At 49.4% G+C, this 22,614-nt stretch overlaps 1 protein-coding gene and 1 long non-coding RNA gene across 3 annotated transcripts in view; one reads left to right on the top strand and one right to left on the bottom strand.

Moving 5' to 3' along the window:
- SCAP (SREBF chaperone) overlaps nt 1-22,614 on the bottom strand; it is a 72,990-nt gene that overhangs the window by 7,694 nt on the left and 42,682 nt on the right. For both annotated transcript variants that reach the window (XM_023248298.2, XM_045049495.1), the window contains exons 3-10: nt 15,206-15,335; nt 5,843-6,000; nt 4,836-5,056; nt 4,550-4,655; nt 3,737-3,909; nt 3,214-3,340; nt 1,559-1,671; nt 447-541 (exon numbers count right to left, since the gene is read on the bottom strand). In XM_023248298.2, coding sequence (XP_023104066.1) covers nt 447-541; nt 1,559-1,671; nt 3,214-3,340; nt 3,737-3,909; nt 4,550-4,655; nt 4,836-5,056; nt 5,843-6,000; nt 15,206-15,335 — 1,123 coding nt within the window. The remainder of the gene's footprint in view (nt 1-446; nt 542-1,558; nt 1,672-3,213; nt 3,341-3,736; nt 3,910-4,549; nt 4,656-4,835; nt 5,057-5,842; nt 6,001-15,205; nt 15,336-22,614) is intronic.
- On the top strand, nt 10,073-15,212 carry LOC123382999. The gene is made up of 3 exons (XR_006592151.1): nt 10,073-10,338; nt 10,453-10,586; nt 13,048-15,212. It is a non-coding gene; the product is annotated as an uncharacterized LOC123382999 (long non-coding RNA).

Here is a 22,614-nt window from a genome sequence, read left to right on the forward strand (position 1 = left end):
TTCCGTCAACCCCTCAAGCAACAGTCATCGAGTCCGGGTTCTGGCCCAGTGGAGGTCCTCCTCCACCTGCTCACAGCCCCACAGCTGAGTGAGGCACTTGGCCAAGAGCAGGAGCCACTCTGAGCAATGGGTGGTAGCCATGTGTCTGGAGGCCACATATGGGGGTCGGGGCTAAGCCTAGGAAAGAGGAGGGCACAGATTCAGGGACCCACGATGTTTCTGCCTGAGAAAAGAGAAACAGGTGTGACTGGAACTGGGCTGAGAACCTCTGAACCAGGGCTGCCAGGAGCACTGTGCACAGAACCACCATCCCGGCAGCAGAGAGGTCCCATCTCCCAGGTGAGGGTGCCTGTGTTGAGAAGGGTGCACCCTGCACAGAGCTGCACAGCTGGGGAACTGGTCAACTGCTTCTGCGCTCACCCGAGTGGCGGGCCCTGGGGCCTTACCTGGATGGCGGGCACCAGGGTGAAGTAGCCAATGAGGATGATGCCCAGCTCTGTGGCCATGTTCTTCATGATGGACCAGCTCTCGCTGCTTAGGCCTGCAGAGGACAACAACAGGGCCTTGGGGCCAGCACATGTCTGCGCACAACCTTGTGCTCCTCAGACGGGAGAGGCACGGGGAGGGCGCCCAGCCTTCTGAGGCGGCGACTCCACCACGGCGCCCCTGGCTCGGGACGCTGCCGGGGCCCAGGCTCCAGGTGCTGCCGTCACTGCACAGTCGCCATGAAGAAGGGGCCGAGGGGGGCACAGAGGCAGGGAGAGGCAGGGTGCCAAGGTGAGCAGTGCCATCCACTCTGGCACAGCCGGCCTCCACGGATTGTCCTGTCCGGTCAGCACGGGCATGGTGTGAGTGTGCCTGCCCACACGTGGCAGAGGCCCGAGCAATGGAAGTGCCAGCTGTTCTTCCTCCAGCCCTTCCCCCACAGCGAGCCCCTGGTGGGAAAGGCGCCACGTCCCCTCACATCCTCAGAGCTCCCCATCTAGTGCAGGGCCTGGCCTCTCACAGGAGTTCACGAAGGTTCCTCGAATGAATAAACAGTCTACCCTTGGCCTTGTTCCCACAGCCCTGGGGTCCGGAGGAGGAAGTGCAACACTTCAGACTTTCAGGCCTAGGCTCCCTGCCCACTTTCCTCAGAACCCCGATCCCCAGCTCCTGGCACTGAGTCCACGGGGCCTTTTCTGGCAGTTGTGGAGACAGCGTCTCTGAAGTGAGCAGCCACAGAAGCCTGGACCTAGTGTGGTGGAGTGTGGCAGGGAGAGCAAGCACCAGGTACCAGTCTGGACAAAGGGCCACTGAACACACGAGTCCCGCAGCAGAGTCCAGTTTGTGTTCTTACTGACATGTGAACCAGGACACGGTAAAGTCCAGCGACTCTTTGGTTCCTCAGGGCACACGCTAACAAGCTGCCAAGGCCTGGTGGCCCACACCAGATTACACTAGAGGGCAGAGCAAGGGTGACGTCTGGGGCTCCCCATCTCCCCCGCAGGAGGAAGCCCAGCACAGACCGCCCGCCCGCCCGCCCGCCCTGGCGCACCCCCACAGCCGGCCGTGTTACCTTGGGCAATGCGCAGCTTCACCTCGAGGTCCACTGGGGTCGAGACCACGGACTTGGTGAGCACCAACACGTTCTCTAACCCAATAACCACCACAAGGTAGGGGAAAATCTCTCTGAGGACAGAGAGGGAGAGGGTGAGGACAGTGCTGAGGAGGGCCCCCAACACAGGCTGGTTCTCAACAGGTTTGGGCCCCAGGAAGGCTGTGGGGTTTGAAGCCTGTAGTGAGAGGCAGCTGAGTGACTTCCAGAAGCACAGAGCAGAAACCCTAGACTCCCCCGCTGTGCTACAATAGGGCCTCTGCCTACCCAGTTCTCGGCTTTCAGGCCGGCAAGCATCCCTGCCTCTGACTATGCAGCACAGCGGAAGGAGGGCCAGAGGGGCCCCCAGCAGTCGGAGCAGCCTTCTTCCACACAGGGCTCTGCTGGCCAGAGGAAAGGACCGTGGCCGGGACCCCTCGGCAGCACCGCAGGCCAAGCCATCGGGACTAAGTGGAAGCGGAATGAGAGGAGCTCCAAGCCCTGCTCGGCCCTGGAGAGACTGTTTGGAGAACTGGTCCTAAAGAAAACTACTAAGCTCTCTGGGACCACAGGCTCACACCACTGGAGATGAACAGGGCGCACCAGCTGAGGTGTGTGCCTCACGGGACCTCTGCTGTGGGGCAGTGGAAATGAGGGCTCTGAGGAGGCTCTGGCACAGCAGCCAGCCACGGGGGAGGGGTGTCAGCATCAGGTTCAGGAAAGGAAGCAAGTGTTCCACGAGTAAGGGAAGTAGCAGAGAACACAACATTGCTGCTCCTGCAACTGGCCTGACAAGCCAGGGAGGGGACAGCCAGTCAGTGACCACTAACAGACAGGTGGGCGGGGCCTAGGAGACAGGGCTTCCAGCCGACTGGGAGATAAAGGACAAAAGAAAGCAAATATCATTGGAAAGGCGGCAAATTCAAGTGTGCTTGTGTCTTTTTTTTTTTTAAATGACGTTTATCCATCTATTTTTGATAGAGAGAGACAGAGAGACAGAGAGTGCATGCTAGTGCAAGCAGGGGAACAACCGAGAGAGAGGGAGACAGAGAATCCCAAACAGGCCCCACACTGACAGTGCAGAGCTTATGCAGGGTTCAAACCATGAGATCACGACCTGAGCCAAAATCAAGAGTCGCTCACTCAACTGTCTGAGCCGCCTGGGTGCCCCTGTGCTTATGGTCTTTTAAAAACTTACTCTGAAATGACCTATTCTATTAGTCACTTAAATGTTTTAATAGTAAAAAAAAAAAAAAAAAAGGGAAAACCCGTGTGTGCCTTAAGCCATCAAGGAGTAGAATGCAGGAGTATATGTAATATGTGAACACACAGACACCTATACACACACACACACATGCAATACAAGGGTATACATATGCATACACACTTATATACACATACACGAATACACGTTCCACATATACACACATGTATGTACACACACATGCCTATATATATGTATATATAGATATACTACATATACACGTATATGAATATAAGCCCAATAACTCAAAGGTAAAAAGTGTACCTCTTAAATGTCAAAATAACAACGTGAAGATATAGGGTAACGGCAAGCCCAGGGGCTCTCCAGCCTGAGGGTACTCCCTGAAGCTCAGCGGAGCCTAGTGGGGACCTACCCGCCGTTGAGGGTGGGTGTCAGGCCGAAGAGTGTGCAGAGCCCCACAGACATGAGCAGCGAGCTGAGCACTGTGACCACGGCAGCCAGAGCCAGCCCCCACTTGGACTTGACCATGTCGATCTTGCCTGGAGGGCAGAGAGGGCACATCAGGGCTGCATCTCTCCCAGAACCAGACTCATAGGGCCCTTCTGTGCAGAGCTCCTAGGAGTAGAGTGTGCCCTGACAGCTGAGGAAGGGACGGCCCCTGGTTTAACCTAAGAAAAGGATGACCACGTATACTTCATACTTCCCAGTCTCAGAGGAGGAGTGTGTCTTTTGGGAACCCTAACCCAGGAAAGATCTTTTCCTGAGAAGCCAGAAAAGCCATGGACCCACCCGAGCCCCTGAGACTCTGCTGGGGGATGAAGCCCTGGGCGTGTCTGACATCTCTCCCCAAGCCACCTCCAGAGGCAGGGAGGCAGGCGGTCTGGAATGCCCGTTTAGCTTGGAGGAAGCCCCTAGCCTCTGTGCTCTGGACCTACGTGTAGAGAAGTAGATGTAAGCAAACAAGATGATGTAGGTGGTCACAAGCGGGATGAGTTCCGCGATGCCAATCTCCTCCTTGAAGTGCACGTGGACCAGGCTCTCCGCCCGAAGGGTGCAGTTGGGGCTAGGGTGCAGGAGCATCAGACGGGCCCGCAGGCTGCCCAGGAACCTGGTCATGGAGCAGGTGGGATAGATGGACCGGCCCTCTTGGGCCAGGGGCAAAGGCAATCCCTGAAAGGAAGGCCCATCAGGGCTTCCCTCCTCCCCATGTTGGAGGGGGCTTTTCTGTGGTGTCCGAACTTCCTTGCAGTCTCTAAGGGGTCTTGGAAGAATTCTCAAGTTGTCTCAGGAGCCCCCCACCCCACCCTGCCCTGCTCCTTCCTCAACGTCCCTTTCCCAACCTATCAATGCCAAACGCCCACCAGGACAGCCAACCGGAGGCATCTCAAGCACTCTCTTCCCTTGCTAGGGAGCTGCCTACAGCACTTTGCTGGGGAGGCCTGAGGCCACATGAGGCTCAGTAGTCTCCAGCTGGGGACCCCTGCCACAGGCTCAAGAAAGCCCAGTGGAGGCATCAAGACACTAAATTTGCCAGCCCTGCCTTAGTCCCTATTCTTAACCAGGAGTCAGGTCACCCCGCTCAAATGTGAAAAGACAGCATCCCTCAATCTAAGAGAGAGAAACATTTCAACAGGAGGCCTGAAAACTCTAAGTTCCCAGGGGGGCATTCTGGACACCCTAGACCAGAACAGGGACTACTCAAAGCTTCATACCATTCCCAGCCAGGAGCCCCGAGCCGACAGCCTTACTTGGCATGGTAGCGCTGGAAGACCAGGGTAATGGTGTAGGAGACCATCCTCTTCCTGGTGTAGAGGCTCACCCCGCTGTACTTCCCAGGAACACCAAACAGCAAGTCTGCAGATGGAAACCAGGAGGTACTGACAGAAAAAGGCAGCTGCCGTGGAGCCGCCAAGGACCCCTCCCCACACCCTAAAAAACATAGGGTAACCCCTGATCTGCCAGAGCACCCATCAAAAAGGACAGAGTGACCAACAGGCACCCTTGCGGGCCCCTAGGGAATCTGCCCTGGGGTACCTTTGAGCGTGGCTGAGGTCTGTAGGGTTTTGGGCTCATGCTGGTGGATGGTCCCGATGATGTCAGGATCAGCATGGAAGCGTTCCCGATCATTCTGCCAAAAGTTCCCAGGGGATAGCAGCAGGCACCCATGCTCAGGAAGTAAGTTCCGGAGCTTCCTGAGGCCAGGCAGTAGGTCGGTCACCTGCAGGCATACCTCCTCCAGGCCCCTGGTCCCGGAACTGTGCAGGACATAGGACAAGGCATCTGTCGTGTCTGCGAGCACAGGGCAGACCCACTGCACTTACAGAGGGACCCTCTGTCATCAGGTTCCCAGATGCCTGGTATCTCTAAGAGCCTAAGGATTAGGGCAGCAGGAGAAAGTTCTTTTAGGTGGCCAACAACCAAACCATGTGGTTGACTGACCTCCAAAGTACATTTGGGGCCCAAGCCTCTCTAAGTAAGTTCTGGGAATATGCACAACCTCCCACCGATGAAGACACCTCAGCCAATTCAGTGGGCAAAGAGGCGAGGGTGAAAATTAGGGGCTTCATTTCATTCACCAGAATGCATGTCAAAGCCCTCAGCTAACTAAAACCCAGCGGAGCGGGTGAAGCAGCCTGTGAAGCCAGCACAGGCTGGGGAGCGCCACCCGGGCTGGGGCTTCAGAAGCGATCCCCAGGGGAAGTGTGCTTCTCCTCAGCTCGGCTACCACCACCATATCCACATCTCATAACCGTTGGGCAATAAGCCATCTGAGGCGCGAGGCAGGCAGTTCCCCATCAGCTCATCACAGGGTCAGCCCCGTGGACACCTACTCTGTCTGAGACCTGCGGATGAAACTATGTGTGCCATCCGTGTAGGTCGAGGGGTAGTGGGGCCACAATGTGAAAGTGGCTCACCCACCATTCTCACTTGTGCAATTTCTGCAGCACTGGCTGGCACAGTGGAATCACACCGAGGACCGTACACCCTCCACCTTCAGTAGGGAACAGATTCAGGGAGGCTGGGGGCACTGACAGGGATACCTGTCTCTCAGCACGTGGTTCCGGATCTCTTCCACCAGCTGGAATGCTCGGGACAGAGGTGAACGAAACACATCTACTGCCAGGAGGTTCTTGTGCCAGGGAGACACTGAAGACTTCACAAATATCTGCTGGATATAAGCCACCGGGGCACCCACGTACTGCAGAAGAAACAGGGCAGGGGTGAAAATGTCAGCTCGGCACATGAGGGAGAAACGGGCCCACACTCAATAAGGATTTACTGAGCATCTACTATGGGTAAAGCACTGTGGGGCCCAAAGATGGGCCTTCAAAAGTGAAGATGTCTCCAAGGGGTTCTTTGCAATTTATGAACCACATTCCTACACACTTCCCCATAGATCAGGGGTCGGCAGACTATGGCTACAGGCTAAATCAAGCCCAGCGCCTGCTTTTCTAAATCAAGTTTTACTGGAACACAACCAGGTCCACTCCATTCCGTCCTGTCCACGACTGCTTTCCCACAATAATGGCAGAGGTGAGTGTTCACAACAGAGACCGTGTAACCCACAAAGCCTCAAACATTCATCATCTAGCCCTCTATGGAAAACGTCTGCCGAATTCACAGTAGACCATCAGCTCCCAAGAGGGTGCAGCCTGTCTTACTGATCCTGCCATTTGCAGGTCAGTGGTTTTTAAAGACCGAAAGACCCAACTTTAAATCCCAGCTCTCTAAGTGTATGGCCCTGGAAACATTTTTGACTTCTCTGGATTTCAGTTTCCTCACTGTGAAAGGGGGGTGACTGACATTCACCCTGCAGCATCAAGATGCACACACATCTCACACCACACAGACACACGTGTGTATACAAACAGCACGTGCACAGACAGGTATTAATGGAAATGTTAGCAATAGACAGTGTGGCACATCATTTCATCAACCCCCCACAATAGTCCTCTGAGACGCAAGGTGACTAGCTGGGGCTTCATAACTCCCGCAGGGTGCTGCAAGGTCTCAAACCCATGTCTCCTCAATGGACATCACACACTTTTTCACTAGAACCTGCCATCTGCCCTAAAAGAGCTAACAACAAGCACCTAAGTAACCAAAGTGTTCAGACATGTCTCAGGCAAGCCAGGAACTCCCAGTGATGGAGCGGTCATGGAGCACCCCCATAATGAGGTACTGGATTAGCCGTGGCAGGATTACAGCCAAGGGAGAAGGTGGGTGGAGCCATGAGGTGGGCAAGGACTGGCAGGAGAGGGACGGTGAGGGCCTCAGGGGTGCCAGGGACACTGAGAGCACAGACGGTCTAGATAGCACTAAGGAGTCCTGTCAGGTAGTAACACAAATCACAGCTAAAATGAGGGGTGGCTATGATGACGCCTGACTGAGCTGCCTGGATTCTAACCAGTTGCCAAAGAAAAGCCCCTGAGTGTCTCTGAGATGGTGACCAGATGAACGCAGTGCTCTGGAAGGCTGCCCTGGAGTTACACTGTCATCCAACTGGAGGCAGGGAACACCGTCCACGGCCGTGACGTACTGTGGTGCCGGCTGGAGGGAGCTGAGAGGGCGATCCCCACACCTGTGCCGCCATCAGGGACTCCACAGGGTGGGGGAGTAGATGAAAGGCCACTTAGCCCCTCGATGATGCCTGACTACAGGTTATCGCACGGGCGAAGGTCAGGATGCTGAACACGAATGGCAAGTTAAGGCCTCCTGGGCCCCTGGACACAAAGGAACAACTCAAGGCAACCACCTACGCCTTTGTGAAGTTTACATTTATGAAGCCACGTCTTACAAAGGCTCTGGGGACAGAAGGCTGCACCTGCTTTGTCATTTGCACCGGACTCAGGCTGCTAGAAGCTGCCTAAAGGCACAGAGGAACCTGGATGGAGCTCGCTGCCGCAGGCTCTGACCTGAATAGCAGCTCATCGACTCAAGTCCTCACACAGGCCTGAATGGGGAGGAGCTGTCTGGAGACAAACAGCTCTACGAGGAGAGCCATCCCCAGGGCAACCATCCTCAAGCCCTGTGAAGGACACAGCGTATCATCCAGGAACAGCATGACACCAGGAAGCCTCCAGACCTGGGTTTGTTCCCACTGGGCACGAGGCTGTGACTGCACATACCACCCCTTCTGCCTTCCACTTCCACCTCCACCCTCAGGCCCACCGAGCCTGTGCAACTGAGCCCTTCGCTTCTGGGTGCAAAACTCCTTCTAGCTCCTGGGCCCTCCGCTTCTTCTCCAGCCTCCTTCCCACCCAGGCACCTTCTCCCCAGCCAGGACCATTCGGACCACCATTTCAATGAAGTACTAATGAACATCTCAGAAACTAGAGCCCTCTCCCTGGGCTCTAGGGATGGCTCTAGGAGTTCTAGGAGCACACTGCTTCCCAAATATTTTTAAGTTTCTGCCTGGAAGTGTACATATTACTACTACCATCATCAGTTTTAGGTGAGAGGACCCAGGCTTTCATCAGATTTTCACAGGAACATGTAACTCCTTCACCCCAGACCTCTCTCTCCTTTGTCCTTCCACCAGCGCTGGGTAAATCCACAGCTCCTTTGTTTGCACGCCTCAGGCGGCCAGCCTCAACAAACAAGAACCATGCACCAGTGATTCTTACTGCACATCCCTGCTTCCCGGCCTTGGCCTCCTTCTGCTGGCAGCCTCTTGATACACCCTCCCTGACTTCCAAATGAACTTCTCAAGCAGCTATTCCAAGTTTTTTTTCCAACTCTTCCAAGATCTTGAGTCCCCTCATTTATCACGATCGTAGCAAATTCGTCACCCAACATATGTGCCCGCAACCCCCTCTTATGGGCATCAAAATTCTCTTACAGTGGTTTATTCAACAGGCATGCGCCTGACTCTTGTCATTCACTACCTCAGTTTGGGATCCCCAGTAGCAGACCCTAAGCTGGGTGGTTTATTTGGAAGGTACAGAAAATACAGGAAGGGGAGTAAAGGCAGGAACAAGGGAGGGAAAGCAGCCAACAAAGGGTGTTACTGGACAAGTGACCTCTGTCGGTAATGGGGTTTAGCTGAGTCATCCCATCTGAAAGATCAGAGAGCTGAGGTATTACATACCAACCCCTGCAGCTACTGCTTGAGTGCTGCTCCCAGGGGGCATGAATCCTCCAGCACCTCAGGCCTTCACCAGAGATGCTCTGACGTATGAGATGCAGAAACTGGTGGCTGGAAAGCAGGCAGGCAGGCACTAAAATAAAAGGGTAGCCGGGATGTGGGCAGGGCCCACCACTCACTGCACTAGGCCCTATCATAACCACTACTGGACATTCAAGGGAGAAACAGACATGGAAACAGACACAACACATGGTATCCAAAGTGAGCGACGGAGGAAGCATAAGGGCCCGTGGATCCAGATGCCTGTGGGCAAAGAGGGCGGACTCCTCACTAGATGGAGGCTGTGGCAGGTAGTCTTCTAACACGGCTCCAGTAACCCCCACCTCCTGGTGCTCCTGCCCACAGGCGATCCCCCTGGAGACAGGGCTACACCCAGCGACCTGCTTCTGGCAAACAGACTACAACAAAAGTAATGACATGTCACTTCTGAGACTTGGTTACACAAGACTATGATTCTTGAGGACGTTATGCTGGGTGAAATTAGCCAGTCAGTACTGTACAATTCTACTTATATGAGGTACCTAAAGTCGTGAAATTTATACAGACAGAAAGAATGGCAGGTGGCAGGGGTATTAATGGGTACAAAGTTTCTGTTTTACAAGACGAAAAGTTATAGAGATGGATGGTTGCACAACATGAATGTATTTAATACCAGTGCACTATACACTTAAAAAGGGTTTAGATGATAAATTTTATGTTGTATTTTGCCACACACACAAATAAAAATTGGAAGGAAAAAGGACTGTGATTCTTCCTCTGCCCCCCTCTTTTGGAACCACCACTCTGATGAAGTCAGCCATGTGTCAGCTGCTCTGGAAGGTCCACGAAACAAGGAATTAAAGGGGCCCTCGGCCAACACCCGGTGAGGAATGAAGACCCTCAGCTCAACAGCCTGCAAGGAGCCTGTTGCCAGGTGGGTGCTGAGAGAGCCTGCAAGTCAGGTGTCCCCACACCGGGCTCGGAGAAGAGTGCAGCCTTGGCTGCCACCTTGAGTTCAGCCTTGGGAGACCCGGAGCTATGGGACCCAGATAAGAAAACCAAGGCCCAGAGAGACAACAGGATGTGTCCAAGGACACAGCTGACAGACAGTCGAGCCAGGATTAAAGCCAGGGCTGCCCAATTCTCAATCCTGTTGTTTCTCAACAGCCAGCATGCCTGGGTGGTTGGAAACCATGAGAGTTCCTGCAGGAAACAGATGGGAAGGCCCAACATGAGCAGTGTAGGAGGGGAGCTGAGGTCCTAGGGATCCCTGGGGTCTCTGGCCACCAGCACTGACAGTATGAGGCCCCTGACCAGGGCTCCTTGGAATTCCTGTGTCCAGGCTCAGCCAGCCACCACAAACATTGCAATGCTGCCCCTGGTAGCCTAACCAGCTCTGCGGCCTGCCAGGTAGGGCTTAGTGTGAAGTTCAGGTTTCATGATGACCTGGTCTGGGAGAGCCAGGCCAGTGCAAGAGACCTCAGGCTTGTTTTGTTTAAAACACAGTCCTTCCTTTACATGCAGACAGAGCAAACTCCAGGGAGTTTACCTTCACACTGACACACCCAGAAGCTCTCTTCAGAACATGACAGAGGACTCCTGTTAACTCAGCTCTTCTGGAAAACGTGGCTGCTGATCTGTCCTCCAGACCTGGGCAGGTAAGCGGGTGTGGTGTGGTGGGAACGGCGGTCTCAGGGGACCCACCTGGGTTCAACTTCCAGTGTCAGCCCTGGCTGTGCACCTTGGACAATGGTGTCTACATTCTCTAAGCCCCAGTCTCTTACTAGGGAACAGGGATGGAGTCCCAGACCTCACCTCATCACTGCGAAGACCAAACAAAACAACACACATAACCATCTGGCAAAGTGGCCAAAAACAGGTCACTTATATGTAGTCACATTATCATGGCTTAAAACTATTATAATTGGATTTGGCATCTCCTGAGGATCTATGTCTCCATCCCTTGCACACCCCGACCCTTTCCCTAAGCATGGTCACCTCTGTCTCTAAGTTTCTCCAAGTTCAATACATCTGATCTTCTTATCGCCACTTTCCTCAAGCTGATGCTTCTGGGGGACTGGCTTCCCACTGCCCAATTAAAGTTGAAACCCCACAACCTGGGGTTCAACTTGGTCCCACCTTATCAACTACCATGCTCCAAGAAAAATGCCTCACTTTACACTCTTGGTCTGCTAAATAAGCCGTGCTGTTTCTCTATTCAACAAGAAGACTTTCTTGAGCATCTACTATGTTAAAATGTTGGACTATATACGTTTGAATAGAAAATGATCTCTAGTGGGTGGAAACAGAGCACAGAGGGGAGACAGGTCACGAATCTGCAAGAGAGCTGGGGAAGGCTTCCTGGAGACAGTGGCATCTGAGCTCAGGCTAAAGGATAAGGAGTGCAGGCCTGGTGCGCCCCAAAGGGCAGTCCAAGCATGTGAACTTTGGTCACCCTCCAGAACTTTGGCCAGATCTGATCAAGGACAATGACAACAGTGCTAGCCACAAACATGTGTCAAGTGCAAGTGATGGGCCAGGCACTGCACTAAGCCTTTGCATGCCTTCATGTAATCCTCTGACAACGTCTAACGTAGGTATGATTATCATCCCCATTTTCTGAATGCAGAAATGAGGGAACAAAAGTATTAAGTAACTTGCCCAAGGTCACACGCGTGTGCAAAATGGAAAGTCTCTACCATTTCTGCTTTGCTCTTCCCTTCCGTTGGTAGAAACATCCCTCTTTCAGAAAGAAGTGTCCCTCTGAACCCAACAAGGCTACTGGTTAGTGATTCCAACAGAGGATGGGCCTAAGAGCACCAGGACCTGGCAGGGTGGATCAGAGTCCCCTCTGCAGGACACACAAAAGCAAAAATGCACACTGCAGCTGTCATCACACTATGGGGCCACCACAGCTAAAGGGGAGAAAGACGACTGTACAGAAAGCTACCTCCAGCATATGGAAAGACTTTTACAATTCAGTAAAAAGAAATCCAAACAACTTCATTCAAAATGGGCAACACCTAAAAACACCAAAGAAAGATATGCAAATACAATAAACACGACATTAGTCATCTGGGAAACGGAAATTAAAACCATAGGGAGATTACTCTATACATCCATTAGAAAGCTTTTTAAAAATTTTGTGCCAAGAGTTTTGTGGCCTGAAGACTGAACTTTAATGTTTGGGAATGTAAAAAATAACTTAAGAGGCTGACGGATGTGGAAAGAATGGCATTTCTCCTCCGCGGTCTTCCCCAAACCCATACCCCAGTCTAATCTAGAAAAAAACAGACAAATCCCACTGGAGGAACACTCTACAAAATACCTGGCTGCCACTCCAAACTGTCAAGGTCATCAAAGATAAGGGACGTCTGCAAAACTGTTGTAGCCAAGGGAGGCCACAGGGAAAGTAACCACTAAATTTAATGTGGTGCCCTAAATGGAATCTTGGGATAGAAAAAGGATATTAGGTAAAAACTAAGAAAATTTGGTTTCCTTAGTTTTCCTTAGTGACAGTTTCTCAGAATTTCTTTTTGATAACCTTGACAATTTTAAGGAGTAGTGGTCAGGTACTGTATAAAAAGTCCCTCAAGTGGGATTCATCCAACTTCCCATAATTAGGCTGGGGTTATGGGTTTCTGGGAGAAAGACCAGAGGTAGAGTGCCTCACCTGTCACGCATCAAGGGTATGTACTATCAGCCTGATCTATCACTGCTGACATTGACCCTGACCTCCTTGCTGGGGAGGTAACTGTCTGGTTCTCCACTGTAAAGTGATTCTTTGCTCCCTCTCTTCATATAGTATTCTTTGGAAGGAAGTCACTACGCACAGTCCATGCTTAAGGAAGAGAAGTTATATTCTAATCCCTTGAGGGAGAGTATTTACATAAATTATTTAGAATTTTTGCCTGGATTTATCTATTTTCCCCCATTTACTTAATCACATGAACTCAAGATATTTTATACTCTGGGTTATAATCCAATACTACTTTATTTTCTTGCAAAATATCTTTTGTTTTCTAGCACTGGCCATTGGGAACTCTTTCAGTTGGCTCCTGTGTCCCTTTGACATATATTTATTTTGAACTGACATCTTTGTCTTCTCTTTCTAACCAGACAGATCTCCCCAGAAGCTGTGAGGCTCTACGTGTCCCCTAGATCATCCTGCTGGGTACACTGCAGAATGTAAACATATGCTGAATACAGGAATGAATGGAGGAATGAAGGATGTTCTGGTTCCTTAGTAGGCAGCAGGTGCTTGCATTGTTGTGCCCAGTGCCCGAGCCTCCTGATTTTCCTTTGGAAATGGTCCTCTCTTGTTCTAAGCCTAGTGATGGTGACAACTAGCTGATGAAGCCAGTCAACAAAGCACCACCTTCATCACAGGATTTGGGTTGGGGACAGGCAAGCTACCTCACTTAGATACAACCTGGCACCTTCTCATCCTGCACTGGATTAGATATTGCAAGAACATAAGGCTCAAGCTGCTGGAGCTTTTAAGCAGATCAAGAGTGGAGCCAAAAGAACCGAGAGGTGAACTCCTTTTGAGGCCCAAACCATAGTGTTCTTGAGTTCTAGGACTCTAAAAATTCCTTTTGATTACTCTGGTTTGAGCTGAGTTTTCTGTTCCTTATAACTAAATCAGTCCTTACTGCTCCTATATTGCTGGCCTGAATTTTTATCATGAATGGTCAGTGGAGGTAAGAGAACTGACCCCTGACCTGCAAAACACTAGGTGACTGCACTGAGGCCTGGGTCCTTCTCAATCCTTCAAGGGGTGGGGGCTCCAAAGAGAGAGAAAACAGCCCATCTTCTGACTGCTGAGCCCTGAAGTTATTTGTACACCTACTTACTATCATCATCCCAGACCAATGAAGGGCATTAAGGAAGTTCAAAGAGGTCACAAACAAGTCACCTCCACAACAGCCGTACCATTAAATACCTACCATGTATTATCAGGCCAACCGAACTCTTCTAGTCATGAAACATCCACAAATACAGACTCCCCTGTTGTGACCACAAACCATCAGTTCCATAATGTGGTACAACTGCTTCAAGAGATTAATGAAGGTAAAAGGTCTGAACCAAGAAGGTCCCATAGTGAGCCAATGGTCAAGCTGGTACATGAAGTTACAGAACCAGTTTCTGCCAGCACCACACCATGCTCCCTCTGACCTTCATGGACAGAGTCCCATTAAGCCAGATTAATATATGGCTTAACACACACCTATCTTACCAGCTCTGTCTCTATTTCAGCAACAGTAGGGGCAAGTTTACAACAAGTTGCCTGACTGCTATATTACCTATAAAGGATAGAGAGGAATGTATCATCATTGTCAGAGACAGGGCGGAAAAGGAAGAGCTCTGTTCCCCAGGCTTTGGTTTTCCTCCTCAACAATACACTCAGTCCAGCACAAATCCATGGGACCAAAGCACAATGTATGAAGGAAGGACACTTCATCTACTACCTGGCAGGTAAAAGCCTTCGAGATGGGCGAATCGAGCTTGTAAGATTTCCAGATAACGAGTCCAGCGTCACAGCGGGTTAAGTCCTCTACCTGAGACCCTCAGCTAGAGCAACCGTTACGTCCTCGGCTACATCAGTGCTCAGCTCAGAGGCAATCAACTGAGAATACTATGGCCCAGAACAAGCAGGGACCTGGGGTCAGGAGTCCTGGAGTTCTGATCCAGTGCTGACCCCATCTATAACTAGGTAACTGAGGCACTTCATCACCCTGGGCCCCCTTTCCTAACTATAAAAGAGATTTAAAAAACCCAAAACACAAAAACTCAACACTTTTTACCAAACTTCATTGTGAGGAGAAAATCAGACGTGACATCTGAAAACATGAGGTGCACACTGATATATGAGACCCTGATCACAGAAAATTCTCTAAGGATGCTCCATGGCTCTCGTGACCACTTGGGACAAGGAGGAGATGGCCTGCTTGCCAGAGCACTGCTTGGGCCCGGGCATGGTATGTGAGCAGTCCAGGTAGGACTCCAGACCCATCTGGCCATAGCTACAACCACCACAGATCCCACCTGGCTGTTGAGGACAGTCACATTTTTGTGTCACGTGGCGTTTCCTTTCAAAAAAGGTTATTCATTAACTGTGTAATGAAATATTTGTGGTGCCTTTGTAAAAGCTGTTCAAGTACATGTACCCACCAATCCGAAGCTGGCCACCCTCACTCTCACTCCCAGAACCCCTGCATTGGCCAATTTCCACCCAACCCTCGGGGCTCTCCCCAGACACACAATGAGCACCTACCCACTCTGGCCGCTCACTGGGCTCCCCTGGTTTGTGGTCAGAGGCCACGGGTGGGGGCGAGTAGTCCTTCACAGGAGTGGTGAACTCCACCGGTCCTGTCCCTGGTAGGGGCAGTTTCAGCAGTGGGCAGCTGGGACGAACAAGAAGGAGAGAAGGGTTAGGACACGGCAGGAGCACAATCTGCGCCGAAATGAGTGACACAGGGGCCAGCACAGCCGCACTGCATTCTCCCTGCTGGGACTGCATGTGTGTGCACAATATCGGAGTCATAAAACTTCGGAACTAGAAAGACACTCAGAAGACACCCAGATCAGAATATCAGAATTTTTCAAGCTCAGAGCACCTGGATGTCTCAGCCAGTTAAGTGTCCGACTCTTGGTTTCAGCTCAGGTCATGATCTTATGGTTTGTGAGATCGAGCCACATGTTGGGCTCAGAGCTGACAGGATGGAGCCTGCTTGGGATTCATTCTCTCTCTCCTCTCTCTGCCCCTCCCCACTTGCACACATGTGCCCATTTTCTCTCTCAAACTTAAAAAAAAAAAAAAAGAAAAAAGAACTTTTCCAAAAAAAACCAGGATGCGTGGATGGCTCAGTTAGGCATCCAACTTCGGCTCAGGTCATGATCTTACAGTTCATGGGTTTGAGCACCACGTTGGGCTCTGTGCTGACAGCTTGGAGCCTGCTTCGGATTCTGTGTCTCCCTCTCTCTCTGCCCCTCCCCTGCTCGCAACTGTCTCTCTCTCTCTCAAAAATAAACATTAAAAAAAAAACTTTCAAGCTTATTTTTAGCCACAGAAAGCTTACAAGGAAGTCCAATTGATAAAACAGACTGGATGAATATTTTTAGAGACATAATAAAGATGCTAAAAAAAAAAAAAACCTTGTCAAATTAAAAGTAAGACAACAATAAGAAACCGGGGAGGGGGGGGGAATGTATAAAAATCCAGAAGGAGGGGCGCCTGGGTGGCTCAGTCGGTTAGGCGTCCGACTTCAGCTCAGGTCATGATCTGCCAGTTTGTGAGTTTGAGCCCCGTGTCAAGGCTCTGTGCTGACAGCTCAGAGCCTGAAGCCTGCTTCGGATTCTGTGTCTCCTTCTCTCTCTGACCCTCCCCCACTCACACTCTGTCTCTGTCTCTCTCAAGAATAAATAAACATTAAATAAATAAATAAAAATAAAAATAAAAATCCAGAAGGATCCTGATGTACATTGCTGGGCAACTGCTCCAATTTAAAAAGACCACAAAAATTGTATATAACACACTGAGAGTGTATTTTACACTAGATTTTACACTAGACCCACCACTCACACAGGAAAAGCCCTGGCCTTACAACAAAAAGCTGGCAAACCCATGTACGTTTTCATTTTGTGTCATGTCTCACTTTTTAACAAAACTTTTGTTTTTAATTGTAATTTACAACTTTGATACAATATATGTACAAACCTTAACTATCTGGTGCAATGAACTTTTACATTGGCACACACCTGGGTAACCGCTGCCTAGATCAAGCTATAGAACATTTCCAGGACCTCAGAAGGCAGCTTTGTGCCCTTGCCCAGCGAAGAGCACCCCAAACTACTTTCAGAACTTCCATCACCATAAACTCGTTTTGCCTTTGTAATGACTTATACATAAAATCACCCATGCTACGGGTGTTCTCTTTTGTGACTGGCTGCTTTCACCTAAATTTTATCTGCTAGATTCATCCATACATATCAGATCATTCTTTCCCGTAGGTATGTGCTATTCCGCTAAATTATACACTACCCTGCATTTATCCATTCCACTGTCGAGGAACCTGCGGCTGTTTCCGGTTTCAGTTATGAAGAATGGAGTTATTACGGTCATTTTCATAGATGGCTTTTGGTGGCCATCAGCACTCATTTCTGTTGGGTGTGTTCCCAGAAGGAAGTGTTATTTTATAGTGTATGTGTGTGGCTTTGTAGAGAATACCAATTCTCCAAAGTAGTTGTACAAACGTATGTTCCCACCAGCAGTGTGACAAGAGTTCCAACTGCTCCAAATCCTTGCCACCTCTTGACACTGTCAGGCCAATTAAATGTAACCACGTGGAAGAGAACGTAGTGGTATCTCCCTGTGGTTTCCATGTGCAGCAATGTGGAAAATTCTTTCATATGCTTGCTGGCCATTCAGACATAACCTCTTGTGAAGTCCCTCTTCTGTTTAATTGGGTTGGCTGTCTTTTCCTCATTGATTTTTAGTTCTTTATATATTCTAGACAGGAGTACTGAGTCGTCCTCACAGCTACACATTTCCCTCGTAGTACGACTATCACAGCATCCCATTAGATCTGGTATTTCGTGGGCGCATGGGTGGCTCAGTCGGTTAAGCGTCCGACTTCAACTCAGGTCACGATTTCGCGGTCCGTGAGTTCGAGCCCCGCGTCGGGCTCTGGGCTGACGGCTCGGAGCCTGGAGCCTGCTTCGGATTCTGTGTCTCCCTCTCTCTCTGACCCTCCCCCGTTCATGCTCTCTGTCTCAAAAATAAATAAACGTTAACAATAAAAATTAAAAAAAAAAAAAAGATTTGGTATTTCGGGTCTTTGTTTTTGTCCTCACCTCAAGGTATTTTCTGAATTTCCCTTCTGACTTCTTGACTCATTGGTTGTTTTAGAATATCCTGTTTAACTTCCACCTACTTGTGAATTTTCCAGTTTTCCTTCTAGTATGTTTAGTTTCATTCCCCTGTGATTGGAAAAGATATTCTATCTGATTTCAGTCTTCTTTAATTCATCAAGACTTGCCTGTGGCCTAACAGATGGTCTATCCTGGAGACTGCTCCGCGAGCACTTGAGAACATGTCTTCTGCTGTTGCTGGGTGTTCTCTGCATGTCTGTTAGGTCTGGCTGGTTGACACTGTTGCTCAAGTCCTCCGTTTCCTTATCTTGCTGTCTCTTCTTGTATCTAGTACTGACAGCACAGAACTGAAATATCCAACTATAACTGTGGATTTCTCAATTTCTCATTTCAATTCTGTCCGTTTTTGCTTCACTTATTTTGTAGCCTTGTTATTAGGTGTGTGAATGCTTATAACTGTGATGCACTCTTGCTGTACTAAAGCACTTATCAATATGTAATGTCCCTTTATTTTGTTACCTTTTAGATGTTGTCTGACAATCATAGAGCCACTCTAGGTCTCTCTCTCTGTTACTGTTTGGCATGGAATATATTTTTCCATCCTTACTTTCAACTTCTTTGTGTTCTTATATCTCAAGTGTACTATGTATCTGAAGTGTCTTGTTGACAGTATACAGATTCTTTGTAAATTTAATCTGCCAATGTCTCTCTAATTTTTTTTAAAATTTTTATGTTTATTTACTTTTGAGAGAAAGAGAGAGCATGAACGGGGGAGGGGCAGAGAGAGAGGGAGACACAGAATCGGAAACAGGCTCCAGGCTCTGAGCCATCAGCCCAGAGCCTGATGCGGGGCTCGAACTCACGGACCGTGAGATCATGACCTGGGCTGAAGTCAGACGCTTAACCGACTGAGCCACCCAGGCGCCCCTCTTATTTTTTTTAATGTTTATTTTTTGAATTTAAATTTTTTTTTTCAACGTTTATTTTTGGGACAGAGAGAGACAGAACATGAACGGGGGGAGGGGCAGACAGAGAGGGAGACACAGAATCGGAAACAGGCTCCAGGCTCCGAGCCATCAGCCCAGAGCCTGACGCAGGGCTCGAACTCACGGACCGCGAGATCGTGACCTGGCTGAAGTCGGACGCTTAACCGACTGCACCACCCAGGCGCCCCTAATGTTTATTTTTTGAAAGAGAGCGCATGTACAAGCGTGCCAGTGGGGGAGGGGCAGAGAGAGAGAAGGAGCGGAATCCCAAAGAGGCTCTGCAGTCAGCACTGTCAGCGCAGAACCCAGTGCGAGGCTCGATCACACCAACCATAAGTTCATGACCTGAGCTGAAATCAAGAGCCAGACACTTAACCAAACCACCCAAGCAACCCCAATGTCTCTCTTAATAGAAGAGTTAAATCCACTCCCATTTGATGTGATTACTAATAAGGAAGGGTTTACTTGTGCCATTTTATGTCTTGTATGACTTCCGTTCCTCAATTCCTCCAATTGCTGCCCTTTTTTGTATTTGGCTAATTTTTTTATGTGCCACTTTGACTCCCTTCTTCTTTCATTTTCTGTATTTTCAAATTACTGTTTGGTTACCATAGGGATTACAATTATTATTAACAACCCACATCGAATAGCATTGTTAAAGAGGGGTTCTGCAGATGTGAGCAGGCAGGAGAAAGATCAGTGACCTTGAAAATAAGACAGCTGAAAATTATCCAGCCTGAGAAGGTTAGTTTCCATAGTATCTAAACACTTTGCTATATATCTGTTTCTTCCCTTCTATATTGTTATTGCCACAGATTACGATTTATACATTGTATGCCCATCACTACAGATCTAAAATTACTATTCAGTGCCCCTGCCTTATAAATCATAAAAGACAGACGTTACAAACCAAACCAAAAATATAAAAGTCTGGTTATATTTACTAGTGTTACTTTTATTTATGGTTTCAAATTATTGTCTAGTATCCCTTCACTTCAGCCTGAAGGACTTGCTTTAGTGTTTCCTGTAGTGCAGGCCCGCTCAGCTTTTGTTTATATGGATATCTCTATTTCTCCTTCATTACTGAAGACTAGTTTTGTAGAATATAGGATACTTGATTTTTTTCATTCAAAATTTAAAACGTTTTCTCATTGCCTTCTGGCCTCCATGGTTTCTGAGGAGAAATCAGCTGTCAATCACATGGAGACTCCCTTGTACATGAACACTGGCTCCTCTCTCGATGCTTCCAAAAACCGAGGTTCAGCTGTTTGGAGACAGGCGTCAAAGGCTGTCTCTGGAGATTCAGCTAAGGTTCTGCTTTGGAAAGCCCTGCACAACACAGACTAACCTCTGGGCTCTGAATGTGGAGAGGAGTCTCGGGACCCAGAGCTAAGAATGATGGAGCTTTAGCTTCACTACAAGATGAAAGCAGGCAGTACACTCTACATCTACATTCACTTTCCATACCACAGCTGCCCAAAACACACTGACTGAACCAAAGGCAGCCTGCTTCTCAAACTGTGAATTAAAAAATATCTGTGAATTCCAGGAGTCTAAACATGGCAGCAGGAAGAAAAAGAAGGGCAGCACACTCCAGAGCATCCAGCTTTCTCAGGATGAAGTCTACAGGCCTTGAAGTTCTTCAAAAGGCTCCCAGCCATTCCCCAACCTTGCCTCGGAGTCACACAACTGCTCTCTTGCTTCTGAGGCTCTGCCCCTGCTGGAGCACACTTGCCTATTCTTCTCCTAGATAACTCACCTTGGCGGCCTCACTTGCAGTACCACCTGCTGTAGGAAATCTTTCCCCAAATCTGGGTTGGGGCCCCTCCTTCTGTGAGCTACCAAAGGACCCTACACTCACCCCAACATGGTTCTTACCATTGGCAGCGGACCTTCCTGTCTCTGTCTCTATACTAGCCATGGTTCCTCTCACTGAGCACCAACTATGTGTCCGGCACCAATCCAAGTGCCTTCCATCTATCTGCTCATTTAAGCCTCAGCACAACCCAGTGTGACATGCAGAAGCTATATCCTCACCAGAAGGTGACAAAACCAGGATGTCAGCACAGGCATCAGAGTCTGTGCTCTTAACGTCACACTCTAATACCGTGTATTGCATTTCTGTCTTGTTAAAAAACTGAAACATCCACACATTCCTTTTAACATAGGCAAAAGAAAAACACGCAAGAAAAAGAGTCTACAAAATTGCAAAATGCAAGGGAATAATCATCATCCACAGCTACCAAATTCTAGCCAAAAGGAAAACTTGGAAGAAAACCGTCAGGCAATTTTCAAAAGTAAAAACACTCACTTTTCCAAGGTTGGAAAACAGACTAGACATTTAAAGAAAGAAACTGTCTGGAGATTTCTACAACCACCCCCATGTTGCTTCCGCAAAACTCGTTTCTAAGACCAGATTATATCTTGGCTTGGCCTGATCTTACAGGGGCAAAGGAAATGAACCAGGTCTCCAAAACCTCCCCTGCCTTTCCTGTCTCAGCTCCACCCATCCAGCTGCTCAGGCCAAGCACTTTGATCTTGATCCTCTTTTTCTCATATTCCACATCTGGTCTTCAGACAATCCTGAAGGCTCCACCTTCAAAATACATCCAGACACCACCACATCTCACCACCTCCAGACCTTCAGCTTAGACTAAGCAACAATCACCTCTCACCTAGAGCAATGAATGCACTAGCCCAGCTAGACTCTCCGCTTCTACCCCTGAAATCACTTATCTCTTAATCAAATATGGAACTAAAATCTCCAATCTCCCCCCCACCCAGCCCACACACCACCTGCTACCACACCTGTATGGCCTGCTCCCCACATCTGGCCGCCCAACACATCCCCAGAGGCTGCTGCCCTCCCCTTCTCCCTTCTAGTCTTACTTCTGGGCATGCTGGCTCAACTTCCAACTGTTAGCATCCGCATCTCTCTCGCTTGAGACTGTTCTGTTGCCGCTGGAGGCCTCTCTGACTAGGCGGTGGGAACTGATGCTGGCTGGAGGCAGCCCTCAACCAGTGGCTGATGTTGTGTAGATCAGGGGTTGGGAAACTACAGCCCCTGGCCTGTTTCTGTGTGACCTGTGAGCTAAGAATGGTTTTTACACATTTACAGGGTTACTAAAAAAACAAAACAAAACTACGTGACAGAGACCGTATGTGGCCTTACCAACTGGCCCTGCAGGGAAAGAGTCTGCTGACCCTGGCACGGTCTGGCTGCCCCCACACCCAGGTAACGAGCTCTGAGGTGGACGTCCTGCACCATTTCTCAGCGTTCCCCAGTGAGATTACACAGCTTCCTGTGGTGGTAAGTTGCTGGATGATGCTCCTTCCTATTTCACTTTTCCACCTTCCTACCAGTGCTCACTTCATTTTACACATTAGCTACATGTATGTACTCAAATCCTTGTCTCAGGGGAGCCCAAAACGAAATGGCTCCCCTTGCTCTCCCCAAGGCCAGCCAAATCCCTGCTTGTCCTTCAGGGCAACACAGCCTTTGTATTCCTCCAATCCCAGGCAGGTAGGCACATGTCTTCTGTTCTCCATGGCAGCTTGCAAACACTGATCCTAGAGACTTCTCATCTGCATGATTAATATAAGAAATGTACAGGGAGGGTCCATGCCATTTTAATTTCTGCATCCCCAATATCAGTCACATAAAAGATGTTCAGGAAATGTTCAGGATTATTTATCTACCAGATGTTCCACGCGCGAGGCTGGCTTCATAACCCATATGGCTGCACAGGACTCCGCACTCAGAAGGTCTCGGTGCTTGGGGTTTAATGCTCTGCAGTAGCTCTATGGAAATTCTCATTTATTTACT

Source organism: Felis catus, chromosome A2, assembly GCF_018350175.1.
Source record: "Felis catus isolate Fca126 chromosome A2, F.catus_Fca126_mat1.0, whole genome shotgun sequence".
NCBI lineage: Eukaryota > Metazoa > Chordata > Mammalia > Carnivora > Felidae > Felis > Felis catus.